This window comes from Harpia harpyja, chromosome 23 (assembly GCF_026419915.1).
Source record: "Harpia harpyja isolate bHarHar1 chromosome 23, bHarHar1 primary haplotype, whole genome shotgun sequence".
Classification (NCBI taxonomy): domain Eukaryota; kingdom Metazoa; phylum Chordata; class Aves; order Accipitriformes; family Accipitridae; genus Harpia; species Harpia harpyja.
Genome location: NC_068962.1, coordinates 4,173,829 through 4,191,371, shown reverse-complemented (window position 1 = coordinate 4,191,371; position 17,543 = coordinate 4,173,829). Strand labels below are relative to the sequence as shown.

Genomic DNA, 17,543 nt, shown 5'->3' with positions numbered 1-17,543 from the left:
TCATATGGGTACAGTGCTCTTCACTTCCTACACAAGAGGTTTGGAAAGGGTCTCCTGGAGCCCTGGGACCCATTCCCTCCTGCTGTTGGCAGCCTACAATATACCCCCTTTCACAGACTGGTCAAGCTCCCGCTGAGGAATAATTTATTTTAGCCATAATTGGAGGCCGATCCAGAAGCCCTGATCCGCAGTCGTTAGAAACTTGCTGTTCTAAACGGGGGACTGCCGATACGCACTGTTAAACACTGGCTATGCTCCATCCCAGAGGCGGCTGCATTTCAAGAGCTGGCCAAGCCGAGGGCCAACCTCCAAGTGCCAAAAGCACTGGGAAAGCCAGGAAGAGGAGACAACGAGACCTTCCCGTGAGCTAACTGTGACGGGGGAACCACGTGGAGGATCACCGGGCAGGTTGGAGAAGCGTCTCGCTCCTCGCATGCCCTGCTCCTCCAGAGACGCTGAGCACCCGGGAGGTCCGGCAAAGGGACACGTGGCTCCTCCGTGACTGCCCGCAGGAGAGCGGGACGGATTTGGCACAACCTGGCCCAGAGATCTGGCAGATCATCCCTGGTGCTCCACGTATGGAAAAATTCAAAAGCAGGTGCCGGTGCTCAGAAAACAGCAGTTGTGTCGCTCAGCCCCAATGGTGACCAAACTCTAGAGGGAAGTGTCTTTCATGGTAAAATTCCCTGGAGACTGAAGGTTTGTCTCTACATGTGCCCAGAACTGCCTTCGTCTCCTGTCCTCCCAGGCACAGGTAAAAACTAAGCTCAGGTTTCCCCTTTTTCCCTGAATCCTCTTTTTGCTGCCCCATTCTTTAAAGGGAGAAGCTCCCCCGGACCCCACTATGTTAAAGCCGGTGGAAGCCCTGCACAGGGCTTGGGAAGACGGGCTTCCATGCCAGGAGGGAAAGCTCGGGGGCCAAGCCAAGAGATGCACCTCGCCACAGCCATCAGCAAGGTAGATGGAGAGGAGTTGGCATCTCGCCGGTGTGCCGCTGCTGTGGTCGCTACCTCGAGAAGTGAGCCCCGTGCCGCGCTGGCCGGCGGGCACGCATCCCGCTCGGCTCTCACGAGCCCTCCTCGGCCACCCCGCGCTGAACGGCCAGCTGCCACAGCCTGGGATTTCTACATCATTTCATTGACTCTGGCCTGTCTTCGTTTACTTCGTCTCGTTAACTATTCCCCTAGAAATCATTATTCTCGTGCTTATGAAATAACGGTCCCCATGTCTTGCTAAATTCACTGATATAATGCAAAGAGCTGGGCTGGGTCTGGCCATCACCCCCATCATCCCTGGCCCCTAGCTAAACAGATTCTCCTTTACACGTGGCATTTCTGTACAGAGCCCTACAATTCGCATTTTGCCAAAGACAGAATGATCAGGAAGATGCCACTAAAGAGGGTTTTTTTCCGACAAAATGCACTTCTACAAAGTGTAGAGATGGGACTTGAAAACATACTTCCCTAGCCACGTCCTCACGTGTCCTGAGCACTGCTGAACACCAGCCAGGATCCCTCTTTCCTTCTCGTCGGTTTGACCTTTGCTTTCTCTCTGTGCAGACATCAGTGGAACAGGAGGATTAAAAAAGCCATTTGCAGCCCTCTAATGGGCTGACATCCCAGGCTGTTTTGAGGTTATTCTTGCATATTTGCCCAGGTTCTTAATGGGGTGCCAAGTCTTGCAAGTGACTGAACTCCTGTGACCCACGAGTTCCTTGGAGGATCTCAAGGCAATGAAGATGTAGCTTCAGTTAAGGACAGCAATGATAAGCTTAAACCCCAACCTTACTCAGGCCTAAAAGGCAAAAAAATGGGCAAAAGCTTCTAAGCTGCAACAGAGTGTTTCCACAACCCAAAATTAGGGCTCCAAAACAAAAATCATGGAGCATCTTTAACTCCTGTTTGCATCAGCGAGTGTTACAATTCCTCACTGTCTATCAGGGCCAAACTTGTGAGTAGCAGGACACAATTTCCTTCTCCTCTACACAGCTAATTTCAGGTAGAACCAATAGGACTGGTGTCCAAATCCTTAAGGACCAGAGGCAGGCTGCATGCAGTAACAGTGCAAGGCAAAACATTTGAAGGTTTTTCTGCTACAGAAGGCCCATGAGATCAATGAAATGCTCAGTAAGCCACACACCCCCCACAGTAAAACAGTGGTATGTGATGTTTTGAAAGTTAAAAGCACGTTAGAATTTGTTGCTGGAATATAGTCAAGCTGCAAATATGCCTCTCCTATTAATAGCAAACACCAACAATAGCCGAGGTCTCCAAGTGATTTATTAGCAGTATTCTGAATAGATGAACACTCAAATAAGTTACTAATTTACTAAAATCTTGTCAAGGAGACTCTGCTTCAGTAAGTCCTTTTATCCTGGAGCTTGTCTAAATGGGGACACTCAGGCGAGCTAATCTGAATTGACCACAGATGGGAATGTAAAGTGAATGAGATAATTGCATTGCAGAGTGGACAGTCACTCTTGCTCACAGTTAAAGTATTAACATCTGCTAAGGGCCCCTTGATGATGAGCCCTTAACAGTGATCTCTAGACAAGGACAATTTTAAGATTAGAGTGTAAAAGAAGCAATATTAATATGATTTGAACTGTGGGAGGGAAGATAGCCTTTTATGCATACTAATAAAATCGGCATTCCTGTCTGAGCATGAAGCTGAAAGAGTTTATTTCTGCATCTTGTTTACTGAGATCAGATTATGTTTGGCTGGTGAATCCAGTTCTGATTTCCCTTGTAATAATGTGGCTGAAGGGTTACACCCTGGAAAACAGTGGAAATACTCTGGATTTGTAGCACATTTGGATGATCCAGGCTAAAACTTGGCCTTAGCCTTTCTCTTAAAACACTGATGATATAAGGCCACCATTTAGAGGTTTCTGCCTCTGCTAAACAAACTGCTGCTGTGAAACAATTAATTCACTAAATGAAGCATGGGGAAAGTCTTTAGTGACCCCTCTGCGTGCAGCTGATCTGAAACTATTCCCTGACAGGGAAGGAGTTTCTTGTCCCCTTCACGGTGTTGCAAATCCGACCCCTCCAAGCGGCAGATGCCTGAAGCTTGCTGGAAACCTGGGTTGGTTGTACTGGGGTTTATTCCTCCTTCCCGCTTCTCCTTCGCCCATACTGGATGATGGGGGACAGCCTGGCCCTGGGTCTTGAACAGTGAGAGCTCCTGAGAGCAGTGCCAGCCCGCGGGCGGATTTCTGAATAGGATGGAGCGAGTGCCTGGGGATGCCGGGGCAGGAGGTGGGCACCCACCATCTGCATCGTTTCCTCGGTTCCCTACCGAGGAGGAGCTCCGTTGTTTTGTTTGGCTCCTGGATCCTTGCAGAGAAGTCATTGCTTTCCTGCCTGCTGAAAGGGTGGTTCTTCTTTGCGTGAGGCCAGACTACAGGCAGGCTGCTCTGGCATGGGGCACAGCTCGGCAAAGTCTCTGAGCGTGTGCTGACCTGTGAACTCATGATTACTTCCACCGAGAAAGCCTTTAAGACCAAACCCGGGGCATCAGTGCAGCGTTCCTGAGATCAGTACTGTGCCATGCAGCCTTCGACCTCTTTCCTCTACAGTTCTGTCCAGATCTCTCCTTTCCTTCCTAATCCCACCGTTGGGCTGTCGATCCTCCAGCTCATGCCTGCTTCAGGGTGGAGGACTCAGATGCATCCAAAGCAGAGAATAACCATGCCCAGTGGTTCTGCAGCATCAAGGACAGGTAGCAAAGAAGAGCGGAGACCTGCCAAATCCCTGCCGAGGTGAGTGAGCGGCTGCATGGTGCTTAGTTGCTGGCTGGGGTTAAACCACGACACTCTACCCATCAGTAGACCTGCCAAGTGCCACTCATGGCGTATGACATTACCTCTTCTGGCTCCCACCGCTGTGGTGGCACCCAGCTTGGGTGACCGCGGCACGGTGACACCCTCCAAGTACAGATCGCTCTCCCAATGCTCTCCACCACTCCGGTCCCACCACGGCAAAGGGAAGCCCAGAGCTGCTCTACTGCAGAAGAAAGATGAAAGGCGTCTCCCAGAGCCATTTCAGCATCTCTCATTTCTCTACCAGCTCTGAGCTCTGGATCTTTGAAATGAACCCAGAGGCTTGGCAGCTTGCTTTCTGCGCTATCGTAAATCTCCTCAAGATCAACATCACGGCAAGTTGTGCTGAGGGAGGATTTTTGTCGTAAGAGTTGAGCTAGGCATCTAAGGAATGACTCATGGGGATGAGGGCAGAAGAAATGCAAAAAGCCTGATCTTTCTTTTCAGTAAAAACTGAAGCAGATACACCTTTGCTCCAAATTAACACAGGTGATTTATTAAAAAGAGGCCCTAAGCCCCTGAGTACTACGAGCTTCTGCCTTGAAACGGGGCTCGCAGGCACCGTAACGATCGGCCGAAATGCAGGCGGATCAGCACCGCCTGCTCTTTGCAGAGGGCTAAAGCCAGAAACCACCAGCCCAACCAGCCACAGGTCTGTGCCAAGCTCCGGCGCCGTTTGGGGTGAGCCGGCATCTCCTGAGGCCTCCCCAGAGGCAAATTGCTCATCCGAGGGGACGGGCGGCAGCGACCGAGCTGCCGGCAGCGTGCAGAGACCCCACCGTCCCGCAAAATCCTGCGAGCCCTGACTCTGTGCCTGGAAATGCGCGTGTGGCGTGGAAATGTTTGAAGTGGGAGAAAGTGGTATACAGAGGGAGCGATACCCGGTTTGGATCACCGGTTACAGTTGTTACATCGCAGTTAAAAAAACTCTTAAAAAGTTAAAGAAGAAATCCAGTAGCGCTCGTGGAATTTATGTTTGTGCTTTAAAGAAAGCTGCAGCAACTGAGCTGCAATTAAATAATACCCTTCAGACTTGGGCATTTCAGATGACTGCGTATTTGAAAGCACTGTTTCAAGTGAAATTACTGTTTCCATATGTCTGAAATTAGGTGCCACCAGAAGTGGGAGTAAAGCACGACATAACTCCAAACAGAACACACAACTCTGATGTTTCTTTAGGTGAGATACATGTTGCTATTCGCAGTTACAAGTAATTGCTGGAATGTAGCACAGTGTAATAAATTAAATGTGATATTTGCTAAGCATGCAGGCTTGCCATCTGGTCACCAGAGAGCTGCTGTTATTACTTTGCAGGTAAAAAAGTGGTTAAGTGCAGGGAACTGAAGTGTGCCATATAAATAACATCTTATAAGCTCCAGCCCCTTGGACTCACCATTTGTTTAAAACCTGGAATAATTAGATGATCTTGACTTTTATAGCTTCTCTGCAATAACAGAGGCTAACACAATGCCAAAAGAAGAGATCCCGCAGGAGCAAGCTCGGTAAACAGCCTGTTTTTGCAGCATGCTACCGCAGACGCATCAAACACCACCAAATTCCTTTTCTTCTTGAGATAGGCATTGGTTTCTACACACGAGACCTCGATCCTACTGTCCCTATGCATTGCACCAACCTATAAGAGACCCAGCCCGCCGTCGGGATTTGCACAGGTTCTCGCCAGGCACAGCCCCCATCCTGGCGTGCAGGTACATCACTGGGATGACCGCAGTGAAAACTCGTGCTCGCTACATGGGACCCAGCATAAACGAGGCAAATACTGACCCGAATGATGCCCTGGGTTTCCCATCCCTGTGAACGATCCCTGGGAAAGCTGGAAAAGGAGAGTGCAAGTCCGAGTACCTCAGACATGTCCTGCTGGCTGGCCCGAGAGCTATAGATTTCGGTCCCTGCCCTGTATCACAGGCTGGCATAGGTTTATGCTTCAGGTGGTGGGACACAGGGGCTGGCCAAAGTGCTGAGGGCCTGGAAAATTCCCAGTGGGGTCCGTCCATCCTTTCTTTTGTAGGTCTCACTTTGCATTTAGCCCCGATTCAGAACCACAGAATGGTTTGGGTTGGAAGAGTCCTTCAAAGATCATCTAGTCCAACCCCCCTGCCATGGGCAGGGACATCTCCCACTAGACCAGGTGGCTCAAAGCCCCATCCAACCTGGCCTTGAACACTTCCAAACACAGGGCATCCACAATTTCTCTAGGCACCCTGTTCCAGTGTCTCACCACCCTTATAGTGAAGAATGTCTTCCTTATAACCAATATCTAAATCAATTTCAGTTTAAAGCTGTTGCCCCTTGTCCTGTCAGAATAGACCCTGGTGAAAAGTCTTTCTCCATCTTTCTTGCAAGCCCTTTTATATATTTCACTGTGAAAGGAAGCTCAGGCAGCTTTTGGGCAGCACAAGCACAGGGAGGCAGGAGATGAGAGGAAGATGGAACTTTCTTTTGCCAGCCATCTGATTTAAACCCTTTGCTGGGCTAATGCAATAACCATCCTTGGTCTGTCTGGCAGGTCTGGAGATCCTTGTTTCTGAGCTGACGAGAGCACGGAGCAGTTTCTCCTAGAGCAGGACATGGGCTGCCTCCCGAAACGCAGCTGAGAGATGCACTTTGGTGAAAAAACAGCTCTTGGTATTTCTGCAGAGAGTGGCTTCCTAGCCGGAGCATGGCTAGAGGTGACCCCAAACGATTGCAAAGGGGTCTGAACAGGGGATTTTTCTCAGCCATGACTGCTGGTCTCCAAGGACCGGGCTGTCACCTCAAAACCCATTCTCAGCAGAAACTACAATGATATAACTGCCCCCCCCAATTCACTAATCAGATTTGCTCCTTTCTCTATGTTAGGTCGGAGGGGAATTTTGATTAAACTTTCAGACAAGCTCATTAAATGATGCCACTAGAGGGAGCAGCCTTTAAAGTCCAGAGGTGGTCACTGGGGACACCTTGCCAGGAGTGGGGACCCCGGAGGGCAGCCCTGCAGCCGGGGCTCCCAGGGCAGGGTCTCCAGGGCCGCCGGACAGCTTAAGGCACCAAAGGGAAGAGTATTATTGGTAGTACCTCCAAATGCATGCTTTATTATCTGCTTTCTGATATCGAAAACAATCTTTCCCACTTGTATTTTTCCTCTTAGCAAACATGATGTTTTTCTTCATTTTTTTTCACGCTCATTTCACATCAGAATGAGTGTGCGCAGAGAAAAAAAGATGAGGTATAAGTTTCTTAATTACCTGGCTAATGTGGCTTACGGGGGTGGTACTTAGTGTGGTCAGTGGCTATGCTGAAGTTACATGAAGTGGCTATGAAGCAGTTACATGCTTACTTCTCAGTGAAGGCGGTTGCTATTTAAAGTGAATCTGGTGACCATTAATTTTAACATAGTTGCATTTTGGTCAAAGTTGGACCAATTTGCATGAACCCTAAATCACACGACCGTAAGGACTGGAGAAGACCGTCAAAGAGCGACTTTCCTGAGGAATGAGCAGCATCTGCCTTGTTTGCAGTTGTGTGTGGGGTTTCACCGGGTGAGGGGAGAGGAGTTTTTCGGAAAAGAGGGGGATTACGAGCTCAGCAAAGTGAGGGGTAGAGCGGTGCCTACATCACCTGGGAATGAACTGCGTTAATTAACCCTGTGAAACAAATTTGATGACAAAGTAAAGTAAAGGCCGGAGCAGAGATTGCAGAGGGAAAGAGGGGCTGGAGCGAGGGCTTTCTCATCCCGACCCCGGCAGACCTACCTCTCCTCCAGTGCAGGGGAAGGGACTGGAATATCTGGAAGTGCAAATGGCTCCTCTCTGACTCACGTCATCCTCCAGCCCGAAGGTGGCCGAGCAGTTAGCAGCAAAGTATTTGTAAGGCTTCCACGTCTCGCCGAAGTCCTGGGAGCGCTCCAGCACCATGGCGGCCGGCCTGGGCGACTTGAAGACCAAAATCAAGTGAGTGAAGTAGAAGGTGGCTTCCAGGTCCAGCTGGATGGTCTCGCGAGAGGCATCCCGGGCCGACTGCCACCAGGTGCGGGGCAGGCGAAAGGGGGAATCGGCCATGGCTGCCGGGGGGTGAGCCAGCCCCGCGTGGGCCCCGCTGCACCGGCCGCAGGTGGGGAGCTTGCAGCGGCGTTGGGCGTCCTCGGTGTAGGCGCAGAAGAGTTCGGCGGCATGGCGCCCGCAGGCCGTCTCCGTCCGCAGCGCCCGCCCGTGTGCCAGGTTGCCCATCCGAGGGTTGCAGGCTTTTTCGCAGGGGCTGCCCGTTCCCACCGCGCTGCCCAGACCTGCAAGGCAGAAAGCAGGGGTAGGGGGCTGAAGCCGGCTCCGGAGGTGGGCACACTCCACCCCGTCGACACGCTTTTCAGGGATGCTGCCCCTGCCGAGACCGCGTGCCGACGGAACCCGCCGAGCCCCGGAGGGGCCGAGGGAGAGCGCGGCGCTGCTGCTCAGCTCTCTGCTCCGTGGAGCTCAGCACGTCTATAAGAGCAAAACAAACCAAAAAAGCTCCAGGGCTTCCCCACGCTTTGGGAAAATCCCGACCAAGAGTTGCAGAGCAGAGCAGGCAGCACTGGAGGAGAGATGCCGCCACCTCACCCTCCCACCCCAAAAGGAACCTGGAGCAGGGCTGAAGCTTCGGGGGCAGTGACCGTGGCCATGCTGCCCCTGCCCTGAGGCCTCCAAGGGGATCCAGGTGGTCCTGGGGAAAGGGAGAAAAGCATAAGAAAGACGGGCTGCTGGCGACACTGGGGCAGCCAAGGCGGCATGCCGGCGGGTGGCCGGGAGACGGCCGCGAGGGACAGCATCGCTGCACCCCGGCTCACCGTGCGGCAGACCGGGTGTCGGGGGTGCGAGAGCTGGTAGGAATATCTCCTGCCACCAACGACCTCAAATCTTTAACCCCTTTCCCACCCCTCCATCCCTATCCCAGGTCTCCCCACAGTCCCAAACTGCTGCCGAGGTCAGGGCTGAATCGAAGCACCGCTGAAGTTTGGGAAGGCTGTCACTGGTGTGTGTAAAGGGGGAAAAAAAAAAAAAAAATAATCCTTGGTTGAAATGATGCTGGCAAGCCGCTTCACAGCTGAGGCTTTGTGGTTTGTGTTCCAAGTTTCTCTGGAAGCCTTTTTGATTTAGTAATCCACAGTTAAAGTGTCAAAGAAAAATAAAATCACCATGGGGTTTGGTGTGAAACCATCTGCAATGTAATCCTCCTGCTGCAGGAATGTTTGATTAGGGTCTCTCTCCACCTCTTTATTAATAAATGTAACAGTGGGTCAAGGCTGTATTTGATGAACCGTAACTGTTTAACATAAAAAAAAAAAAAAAAAAGTAAGCTCTGATGACTTGGATGTGGGCAGGCCAAACCATCTGAGGTGCATAATGTCGTCTTTATCACTGGGCCAGTCATACATAGTCAGCTTTGTGCACCAATTACTATGGCTTCTTCTTGACATTTTTGTTATGTCCAAAGGTCGTTTCAGTTTAGCATCCAATAAATCCTTTATTTGGGGTTTATTCAGCTTTTGTCTACAGTGTCATAGTTGCAATTAAGCTATATTACGCACTAGCAGAGGCTAAGCCTTCAGAGCTTGACAGCATTCCCCACTCCTTCTGCTCCTCAAGAAACACCCTGGAAAGAATACTTTCCTACCACCAAAGGTCTATACAGGTTTTCTATACCGGTGATTCAGAACAGATGTGGACCGCCGCTTGTTATGCACCCATTACAAAGCACTTCTGAATCCAGCCTCTGGATTTCACCGGCTAAGCGCTCTTGTGAAATTTTTAGTGAACAAGAAAGGCTCAGCCAAGTTAGCTTCCTACAGGGACCTGGTAAAACTGTGTCTGAGATGATCTCTTATTAACTGTGCAGAATACGTTTACTCTAGAAAAGTAAACAAATATAACTGTAAGATTAATGTAATATCACTTACATCTCCTGAACATCCTTTTCAAAGCGCTGTATAAACATTAACTAACCTACGCAGCTCTCCTGAGGGGTAGGTAAGTAAGTGCTATTATCGTATTATCAGTTAGGCTTGCCACAAGTTGGCCTAATTTATGTCTTTGGCTGCTTTCCTGGATTCTTTGGCTACGTGTAACACAACGCAGTTCGCCGCTAAACAAATAGATGAACGTTTACCGCGGTTCCCTCAGCTGCGGGATTGCAAAGCAGATTAGGGAAGAGGTAAGAGAAGCGGGGCTCAGTCAGCACCCTGGGACAGGTCGAGATGATTGTTTGCGTTCATCAAGTCCTTTTGTTTTTTGCGCACCACCGATTACTGTCCCCGGGGAGGCAGCGGAGGAGGACCCGGTCAGTGGGAGGCTTCCCGGTGACTGGTGATGACCGCGGTGGTGGTGGTGGCAGGGCTCGGCACGTAGCTGTCCCCGGGGCAGGGGCAAGGCTCTGCCTGAGCCCGGCCAGGAGGGGTTGGCTACCAAAATCCCATGTGAGACCCCCGGAGCTGAGAGTATTTGACTGCTCCCAGCTCCTGGTGTGCTCCAGCCCCGGTCACTGAGTGCAGCTGTCTTCGGGCCAGGCATGGAGGGTCCGTCCCTTCCTCACCTGGGGCCAGATTTGGGGCCAGGGACCTTGGCTTCGGTGGGATTCGAGAAACGTTGCTGGCACGCAGACCCCACTTCCCATCCTGGGGGTGGGAAGGGGGGGGGAGAGGAAACCCCCTTTGAAAGGGTGTTTGTTTTCACTTGAGTTGGAAAGAGTTGCATGACGGATGCAGAGCACCGCACGTTATGAAAAGTGACAGCTTTCTAGCGTACCGCTGGCTGCCACAGGAATTCAGAAAAAGGACAAATGAGAGCGTAAAGATTTCCGTGCCGTCGGCCACAAGCTCGCGACTGCTATGCCGCAGCCCTGCAAAAGGCGCTTTTCCTTACTTGCACTTCATGAATCTGCCCGAGTAAATGCTCCCATGCTCTACACTGTACATGCCACCGGACTGGGATCTTCAGTAATGAGTAAGAGCATGCAGCGAATACCATGACTCACCTGTAAAACATCCACGGAAAATCATACGCTTCCCGCTCCAGCATTTTAGCAACCCTTGCCTCGTGATGTTTCATTTACATCTGGTGCCCGATTAAATGTTTGTCCCCCCATCTGGGTGGGTTGGGGTTTGGGTTTGGGTTTGTTTTTTTTTTTTTCCCGTCTTTTTAAAGCAGAAACCCGGCACTCGGCTTACGCCAAACTGTTTACACCCAATTGTCTCCGCTGCGGGCGGCTCCGAGCGCCAAGTGGTTTGTCCTGCGGGGAAAAGGGGGGGGCTTTGCAAACCCTGCCCGCCCCCAAAAGAAACCCTCAGCCCTTTTCCTCCGCGACCGGCACCGAGCTCTCCCCCACCGAATCCCCCAGCGGGCAAAAAAAAAAAAAACAACCAAACCCCAAAACCCCCGGCTCCCCCCCCCCCCCCTTCCCTCTTTGTCTACGGCTGAGGGCAAACCGTACCGCGGAGCACCCCCCCCCCCCCCACTCCCCCGCGTGGGTGCCGGAGGGCCGCTCGCCACCCACCTGCACCAGCAGCACCCACCAGCAGCACCAGCACCGACGCCAACCGCATCCCGCGCCCCATGACCGAGCGCCCCGCGGCGCCGACCGGCCCCCGCCGTGGAAACGGGGGGCGGCGGCGGCGTGGGGCGCGGCGGGGCCGCCCCGCCGCCCCGCCGCGCCCCACGCCGCCCCGCGCGTCCCGCCGCTCCGCTCCGCCCGGTCCGCGGGGAGGCGGACGGGGAGAGGGGGGGGAGCAAGCGCTTCCCAGCGGCGATCCGGGGGCGGGAGGGCCGGTGGTGCTGGAAGCGAGGCGCGGCGTGGGAAAGCCGCGGGGTGGGGGGGGGAATAAAGGAGAGTTTCCAGCTCACCCCGGGCGGGACGTGGGAAAGGCGGGTTGAGTTAAGCCGAGGGTTTGGGAGAGCCTGCTCCTTCGAGATGCTGCTGCCTCGCACGCCGCTCGCTTTCCCGCCCGATAAAACCCGTTTGGTCTTCCTTAGGGTGGCGGGGAGAGTCGCAGAATCGTTGCGGTCGGGACGGGACAGATGTGGACGGTCTCCATCTCTCGAGATGGTCTAGCCCAGCCCCACGCGTGGAACTCCGCAATTTTTCTCCTGTATTTTTATTTTTAAAAGTGAGGGAATACGTAACACGTTCCGTAATTATCTTTCATTTCAGGATCTGAGATCAAACTAATTTTGAAGGATTACATCACACTACGTACATACAACGACTTTTGATGCGCGACTGCTGTGCTTAGGCACCCTTTTCAGCCAAAAGGGCACAAAGGCCACGAAACGGTAAAGTCTGTAATTAGACACAAATGATGATTTCACGTGTAACAGAATTCTTGGTCATAAGCAGCCAAAAGAGCAGGTTTTTTTGGTTGTTGCGAGGACAAAGTTAGCGTGAAATAATGTAACTCACTCAATTCATCGAGCTCCACGTCAATCGTATGAACTGAATTACAGGAGAATTACATCAATACTATATGCAAAATGGTAATTTTGCTTATATTTGTAGTATCTGTTTTACTTGTTGGAGGCCACACACTCTGCAACTCTGGTCACGGGCAGCTCAAATCCTCCCAGCTCCCCTTCCTGGCTCTTGGTCGTCCCGTGGGACCTGCACAAACACGCACCCACGAGGGCAAATCCCCCCCCCCGGAGCTCTGCACGGCCACGAGCTGTGGGCATCTTCCCAGGGCAGGCGTCCTGCCTGCTGCTTCGCAGGACTGGTGGGAGTTCAGCAGAGGGTAGGAAGCGCACGGAGACGTTTCAGCGCATTTTTATTTTCTTCGTCGGTCGGTGTTGCCTCTCGAGGTGCCAGAGGAGAAAAATCACATAGTTACGAGGAGAGTGTTCACCTCTCCCCAAACTTTCTTCGGGATCCTAGGCTTTTGGGTTCATACCGTACTGCTGGTTAAGGAAGAGCAAGACTGTTTCCAGCTGTCCTTCCTGCAATGTGGTTGTAGGTAGCCAGGTAGACAGAAGGGCCCAGAAACGTGAAGATCACCCGCCTTTGTCTGGAGTTTGCATTTCTCAATTACACTTAAGAAGTCTTTAAAGAGTGATGTTCCCTCAATATGCATGTCCCAGTAAGTTAGAGGGGAATAAGCAGTGGTGACATGGCCTCTGCCTCCTCAGAGATGCTGGGGAGGTAACCTGGAGGACGGAGCAGAGCCTGTTGCTTTGGCAGAGGTCTCCAAGGGCTCCCTCATCCCTGGGGAGAGGCAGCAGAAGCCCTTCAGCCTTTTCTGTCAGGGTGAAATCCTGGCCCCTGAATCGGGTGACGAGAGAGGATCCTCTGCAAATCTCTTCCCCCAAGCCAAGGGTAGGGATGAGCCAGGATTAACATTTTCAAGTCAGTGTGTGAAGCTAATTTTAGAAGTAAACAATGGGGGGAATACCTCACCTACCGCCCGCTCAGTCAGAGCCGTCTGGCTTAGACTTTTGTCATTAAAATCTCAAAAATTCAAAAGATCAGATTTACTTTTTAACTAGAGCCTTGTTCAAAGATCACCATTTTCTCTATTGGCATCCGTGTAAGTATGCAGGACTCCTGTTACAGTTTAACAGGAGGCCCTTGGGGCCGATGCAGTCCTTCAGACACGCCTGACTATTTTAAGTGGTGTCACATATGCCACCTTGCGCCTGCCCGTGCGCTCGCTGCTCCTCTGCGGACCGGGCATGGCCCGCTCTGTGCTGGGAGGGGAGGTGGTACCCAAATGGAGCATCACACTTTGGTGGGAAGAGATCGGAGCGCTCTCCGCCGAGCAGCGTAACTGCAGGGCAGCAATTCCAGCTCAACAATTACCTACGTGCTTTAGCTCTAGAGATGCTTATTTTTAGTCTGTTAGTTATTTCTCATTGAGGGGCCCTTTCAGGTGTCCGCCAGGCAGGACTGGAGGTATCTCACACACTGCTCAGCAGTAGGTTGCTGGTGGGAGAGTCGGGGGCAAAAGGATCCCCTCCTCGCACTGGTGCAAAGCGTGCCGTGTTGTGCAAGAAGAGCTGCCGCAGTCCTGTACAGAGTCCTTCCCCATGGAAGCTACGCCTTCCTCCATATCGTTTTCACTGACCCGTTTTGCCTTTTCCTAATGTTTTGCGTGACCGACGTAAAATACCAAGTGATACGGTACTGGTCCTTTGCTCTACCGCGTGGGAGACGGTGATGCTACTGTCTCTACGAGGGATCTACTGGATCAGCAGAAAGCATCCTTTTGACTTCAGAGAAAATTTGGCTGATCCCGACCTGGTGGCTGTTCTCGGGAGATGATCCACTCCTCCAGCCACGAACAGAGGTTAATGCACCGCATACAAATTTAAACGTGTTAAAAGGGCTTCGCTGAAGGGAGTAGAAATTTGTTTCAAGAAAAAATACGGTCTCGATTCAAAGTCTACTGAAGTCAATGGCGCCTGACATCTGATCAGTGGATTTTGGATGGGGTCAGAAGCCACCTCCCCCTTGTCTGTTTTGGTACCACATCTTTAATCCTTTCTATTAAAACCCGTTGTTAAGTCTTGCACTTTTCCATTTTTTGTGCAAATCACTGAAAATCTTCCAACCGGCACCAAATGAGCAATGAAAATGTTTCCCTGACTCACCATATTTTGAAACAGCTTGATTCCTAAGTTTTCTGTATGAAAATAAACCAAAGGACAATCCAGAGCGATAATTACTGATTAAGGCTTCGTATTTCCTTGTTTAAGTTCCTGTTAAAGCTGAGTTCTGATATAAGGCATCACCCTACAGACAACTGGAGAAAATGAGGGAACCAAAGTGCCCTTCCTTTTCCCTGTAGCCAGTGATTGACTTTTTGGAGCCAAGTATTTTGCATGCCGGACCAGTGTGCATACAAGAATGGGAGCCCTTTCATGGGATTTAGTAATTGGAAGTCAAGTCACAGAAGCATTATGGCAATGATAGCGCTGCTCTTCAGAAGTCTGTAATGAGGATGGAAAGGACCCTCTTTCTGCCCACTGTGGGGAAAAATGCAAAAGGTCAGTAGGGAACCTGAAAAAGAGAAAAAGAAAAACCCTGGAGTTACTCACTGCAGTTCATTTTATATGGGGGCAAAGCCGAGACCGTCACAGTCTTCGGGTAGACTTCTGCACGTTGCACATAACGATAAACCCCTTTATTGAGCACAGACAGACCCATTTACTATGTAGTCTGGTAAAGATTTGAATCCTTTTCCCCTCTGGTTATAGCATCGGTCCTTTTAGTGCGCAAAAGCATCTCCCCGCACCACTCGAAGGGACCCCCCGCGCTCCGGCAAGGGTTCATCACCTGGCCGTGAAATCAGGTATCGCTTCCACTTACAGTCCTCTCTTGGGATTCACGGGAGGGACGAGAGGGTTAAGGCTCGTTCAGGTGTCGAGGAGGTCCGATAGCTGCTACAATTCTCCGACTAACAGCACCAAAATGCCTTCTGACAGGGATTTGTTTTAGGAAGGAAGGTCAGCCCCTGAGCCCAGTGCCGCAGGGGATTGCCTGGCAGCACACAGGGCTGGGTCCAGGTGCATTAGATTCTGTGCATCTGCTGCTAAAAAACACCAACCCAAACCCCTATTTTCAACAATGCTTTTTAAAGGTTCTGCCCTCTTTCTGGAAGTAAGGGGTGAGTTCACGTTTTATTCTCCAAACCGTAGTAGCTTGAAAACCACGTCAATTATTTTTCACGTGCAGCTGGTTTTTATCCGCAAGCCGTGGCTCCAGGCATTTTGAGTTTTTTTTTTTTTCCTTTCTCTCTCCCTCTCTTCTTACCACCCATTTTGGACAAGCAGGAATGAAGGGGAACCAGCTAATCTGCCCATGTTCCACTTATAGGGGATTCAGGAGGAAAAAAAGCAAAGCGAAAGAGAGAAAGAGATGGGGAGGACTTGCTAAAGAAAGAAAAGTGTTGGTAGGCAGTCGGCGTAATTTTTTGCAATAAGACCTGCGCTTGCCGGATTATTGCTGTCACTGTTTTCTTAGCTCCCACGTAACCTCTGCCCCTCCTCCTTCCCTCCTTTCCTGGGCAATTGATATGCAGATATTAAGACAATGATGAAATTTAAATGCCATAGAAACTCACAGCACCGACGCTTTCTACATCGGTTCTCCTCTCCATCCTGCACGCTACAAATTATTAGGAGGATTAACCTGAATGCCACCTCTGCCAGCTTCGGCATCTAGTCGCCGGGAAGCCTCCGAAACGCTCCTGGCAGCCAGGGAGAGCAGCCGGGGCAGCGAGAGGTGGCCGGGGTGGCGAGGCAGCGTTGGGGCTGGCTGCGGGACGAGGCCGGGCACGGCCCTCCGGGGCTCTCACCGGCTCTCCTTTCAGCCCTGGCACCCAGCCCGAAAATTGGGAGCAGGGTGCCGGAGGGCAGCCCGGCAGCGGTGGGATGTGGGGCTGGGAAGAGCGAGCTGGGGGGCAGAGGGAGAGGGGTTAGGCAAGGACGTCTGCTGTCGCATCTCCGCTGCCCTCTGAGCCGTACGGGGAGACGATCCGGACGCTGCCTTGTGCTGGAAAACAGCCAAGTGCAGCAGGGTCAGCACACCTCTCGTCTCTGAGCAATGCCTGGCTGGGCACGGCGTACTGCAGCCTGTTTCTCAGTTCCTGATGGGGGAACGACTCTCAGCATTGCTCTGCCTCACCGCCGATGTAAGGTGAACCAAAACCCCAAAGCTGGGGTTCAGGGCGACCGAGGGAGGTGTCCTCTGCCAGCTGGTGTTAATACGTGTGCGGAGGCAGAAACCACCGTGCCATGCTCCCCTCCGTGCCTTCCCCAGCGGGAAAGGAGGACGAGGTGGCTGTGTTTGCTCCCGCCTCTCAACCGGGGCATCATGGGGATACAGATGTTGGCGGGGCCGTGCCACCTCCTTCGGCATCGGCTCTTTGCCTTTTGGTTCAGGCCCTGAGCATCACCCTTCCGCGATCCTCCTCGCCTCCGGGCTGCCAAGCGGGCCGGGTGCTCTGGAGACCGTCAACGGCATCCAGCTCTTCCATGGTGACCTGAGCGATGGGAATTTGGGGCTGAAGTCCATGCACAAGCCTATTGCAGCGCAGCTTACAGAAAGGTAATCAAGCAGAGACAGCTGCAGGGACTCTCAGATGCAAACGCAGAATGAATTTAGAAAATGGGCTTAAAATGTAACTTCCTAAGTCAGGAGTAGGCACTGGGTGGTCAGGGCTTCCTCCAGGACAGTGACTTGCTGCTGAACCTGCCACCCCAGCGGGACCGTTTGAGAACCACATTACATTTGAATTAAATGAGGTTTAATAGCCTTCAGTTACAATCATTACCCATGCGGAGGAAAGATAGTATTAGTAGAAAGCAAGACTGGAAAAATGTGCCTCCATCTGCCTGATAACAGGATGAGCAATGGGCATCTGACAAACTGAGTTTAGAAATGCTCAAAGAAGCATTTGGCAGTGGTTTTACAGAAAACTTAGGGGGCGTTAGGTGGTTGTAAATCCCCCCTTTCAGGCATTACAGGTCAATTTAAATAATGACATTTTATCAAACATAGCAATAAAGGCAGCATTTAGAGAAAGTAGGTTCTTGTTTTGTGATCTTACTCCATTGAAGAAGAAAGAGAAATGACAGTCAGACAATATATGGAACAACACTGACTAAATGATTGCACTTTGATTGAATGAGCTGTTGGAATAGAAAGCTCCTCCCTGGGTCTAAGAGGTACCGTGAGCATTGGTCCCCTCTTGAGCCTGAGTCCCTTTGGA

The 17,543-nt window shown here is 51.6% G+C and overlaps 1 protein-coding gene across 3 annotated transcripts in view; it reads right to left on the bottom strand.

Moving 5' to 3' along the window:
- NTN4 (netrin 4) overlaps positions 1 to 11,472 on the bottom strand; it is a 50,063-nt gene extending 38,591 nt beyond the window's left edge. For 2 of the 3 annotated variants that reach the window (XM_052774763.1, XM_052774760.1), the window contains exons 1-2: positions 11,339 to 11,472; positions 7,570 to 8,099 (exon numbers count right to left, since the gene is read on the bottom strand). In XM_052774763.1, coding sequence (XP_052630723.1) covers positions 7,570 to 8,099; positions 11,339 to 11,399 — 591 coding nt within the window. In that variant the 5' untranslated portion in view covers positions 11,400 to 11,472. Of the gene's footprint in view, positions 1 to 7,569; positions 8,100 to 10,819; positions 10,844 to 11,338 lie in introns of those variants that run through there. The other variant, XM_052774761.1, reaches the window with a different exon arrangement.
- Between the last annotated feature and the right edge of the window lie 6,071 nt (positions 11,473 to 17,543).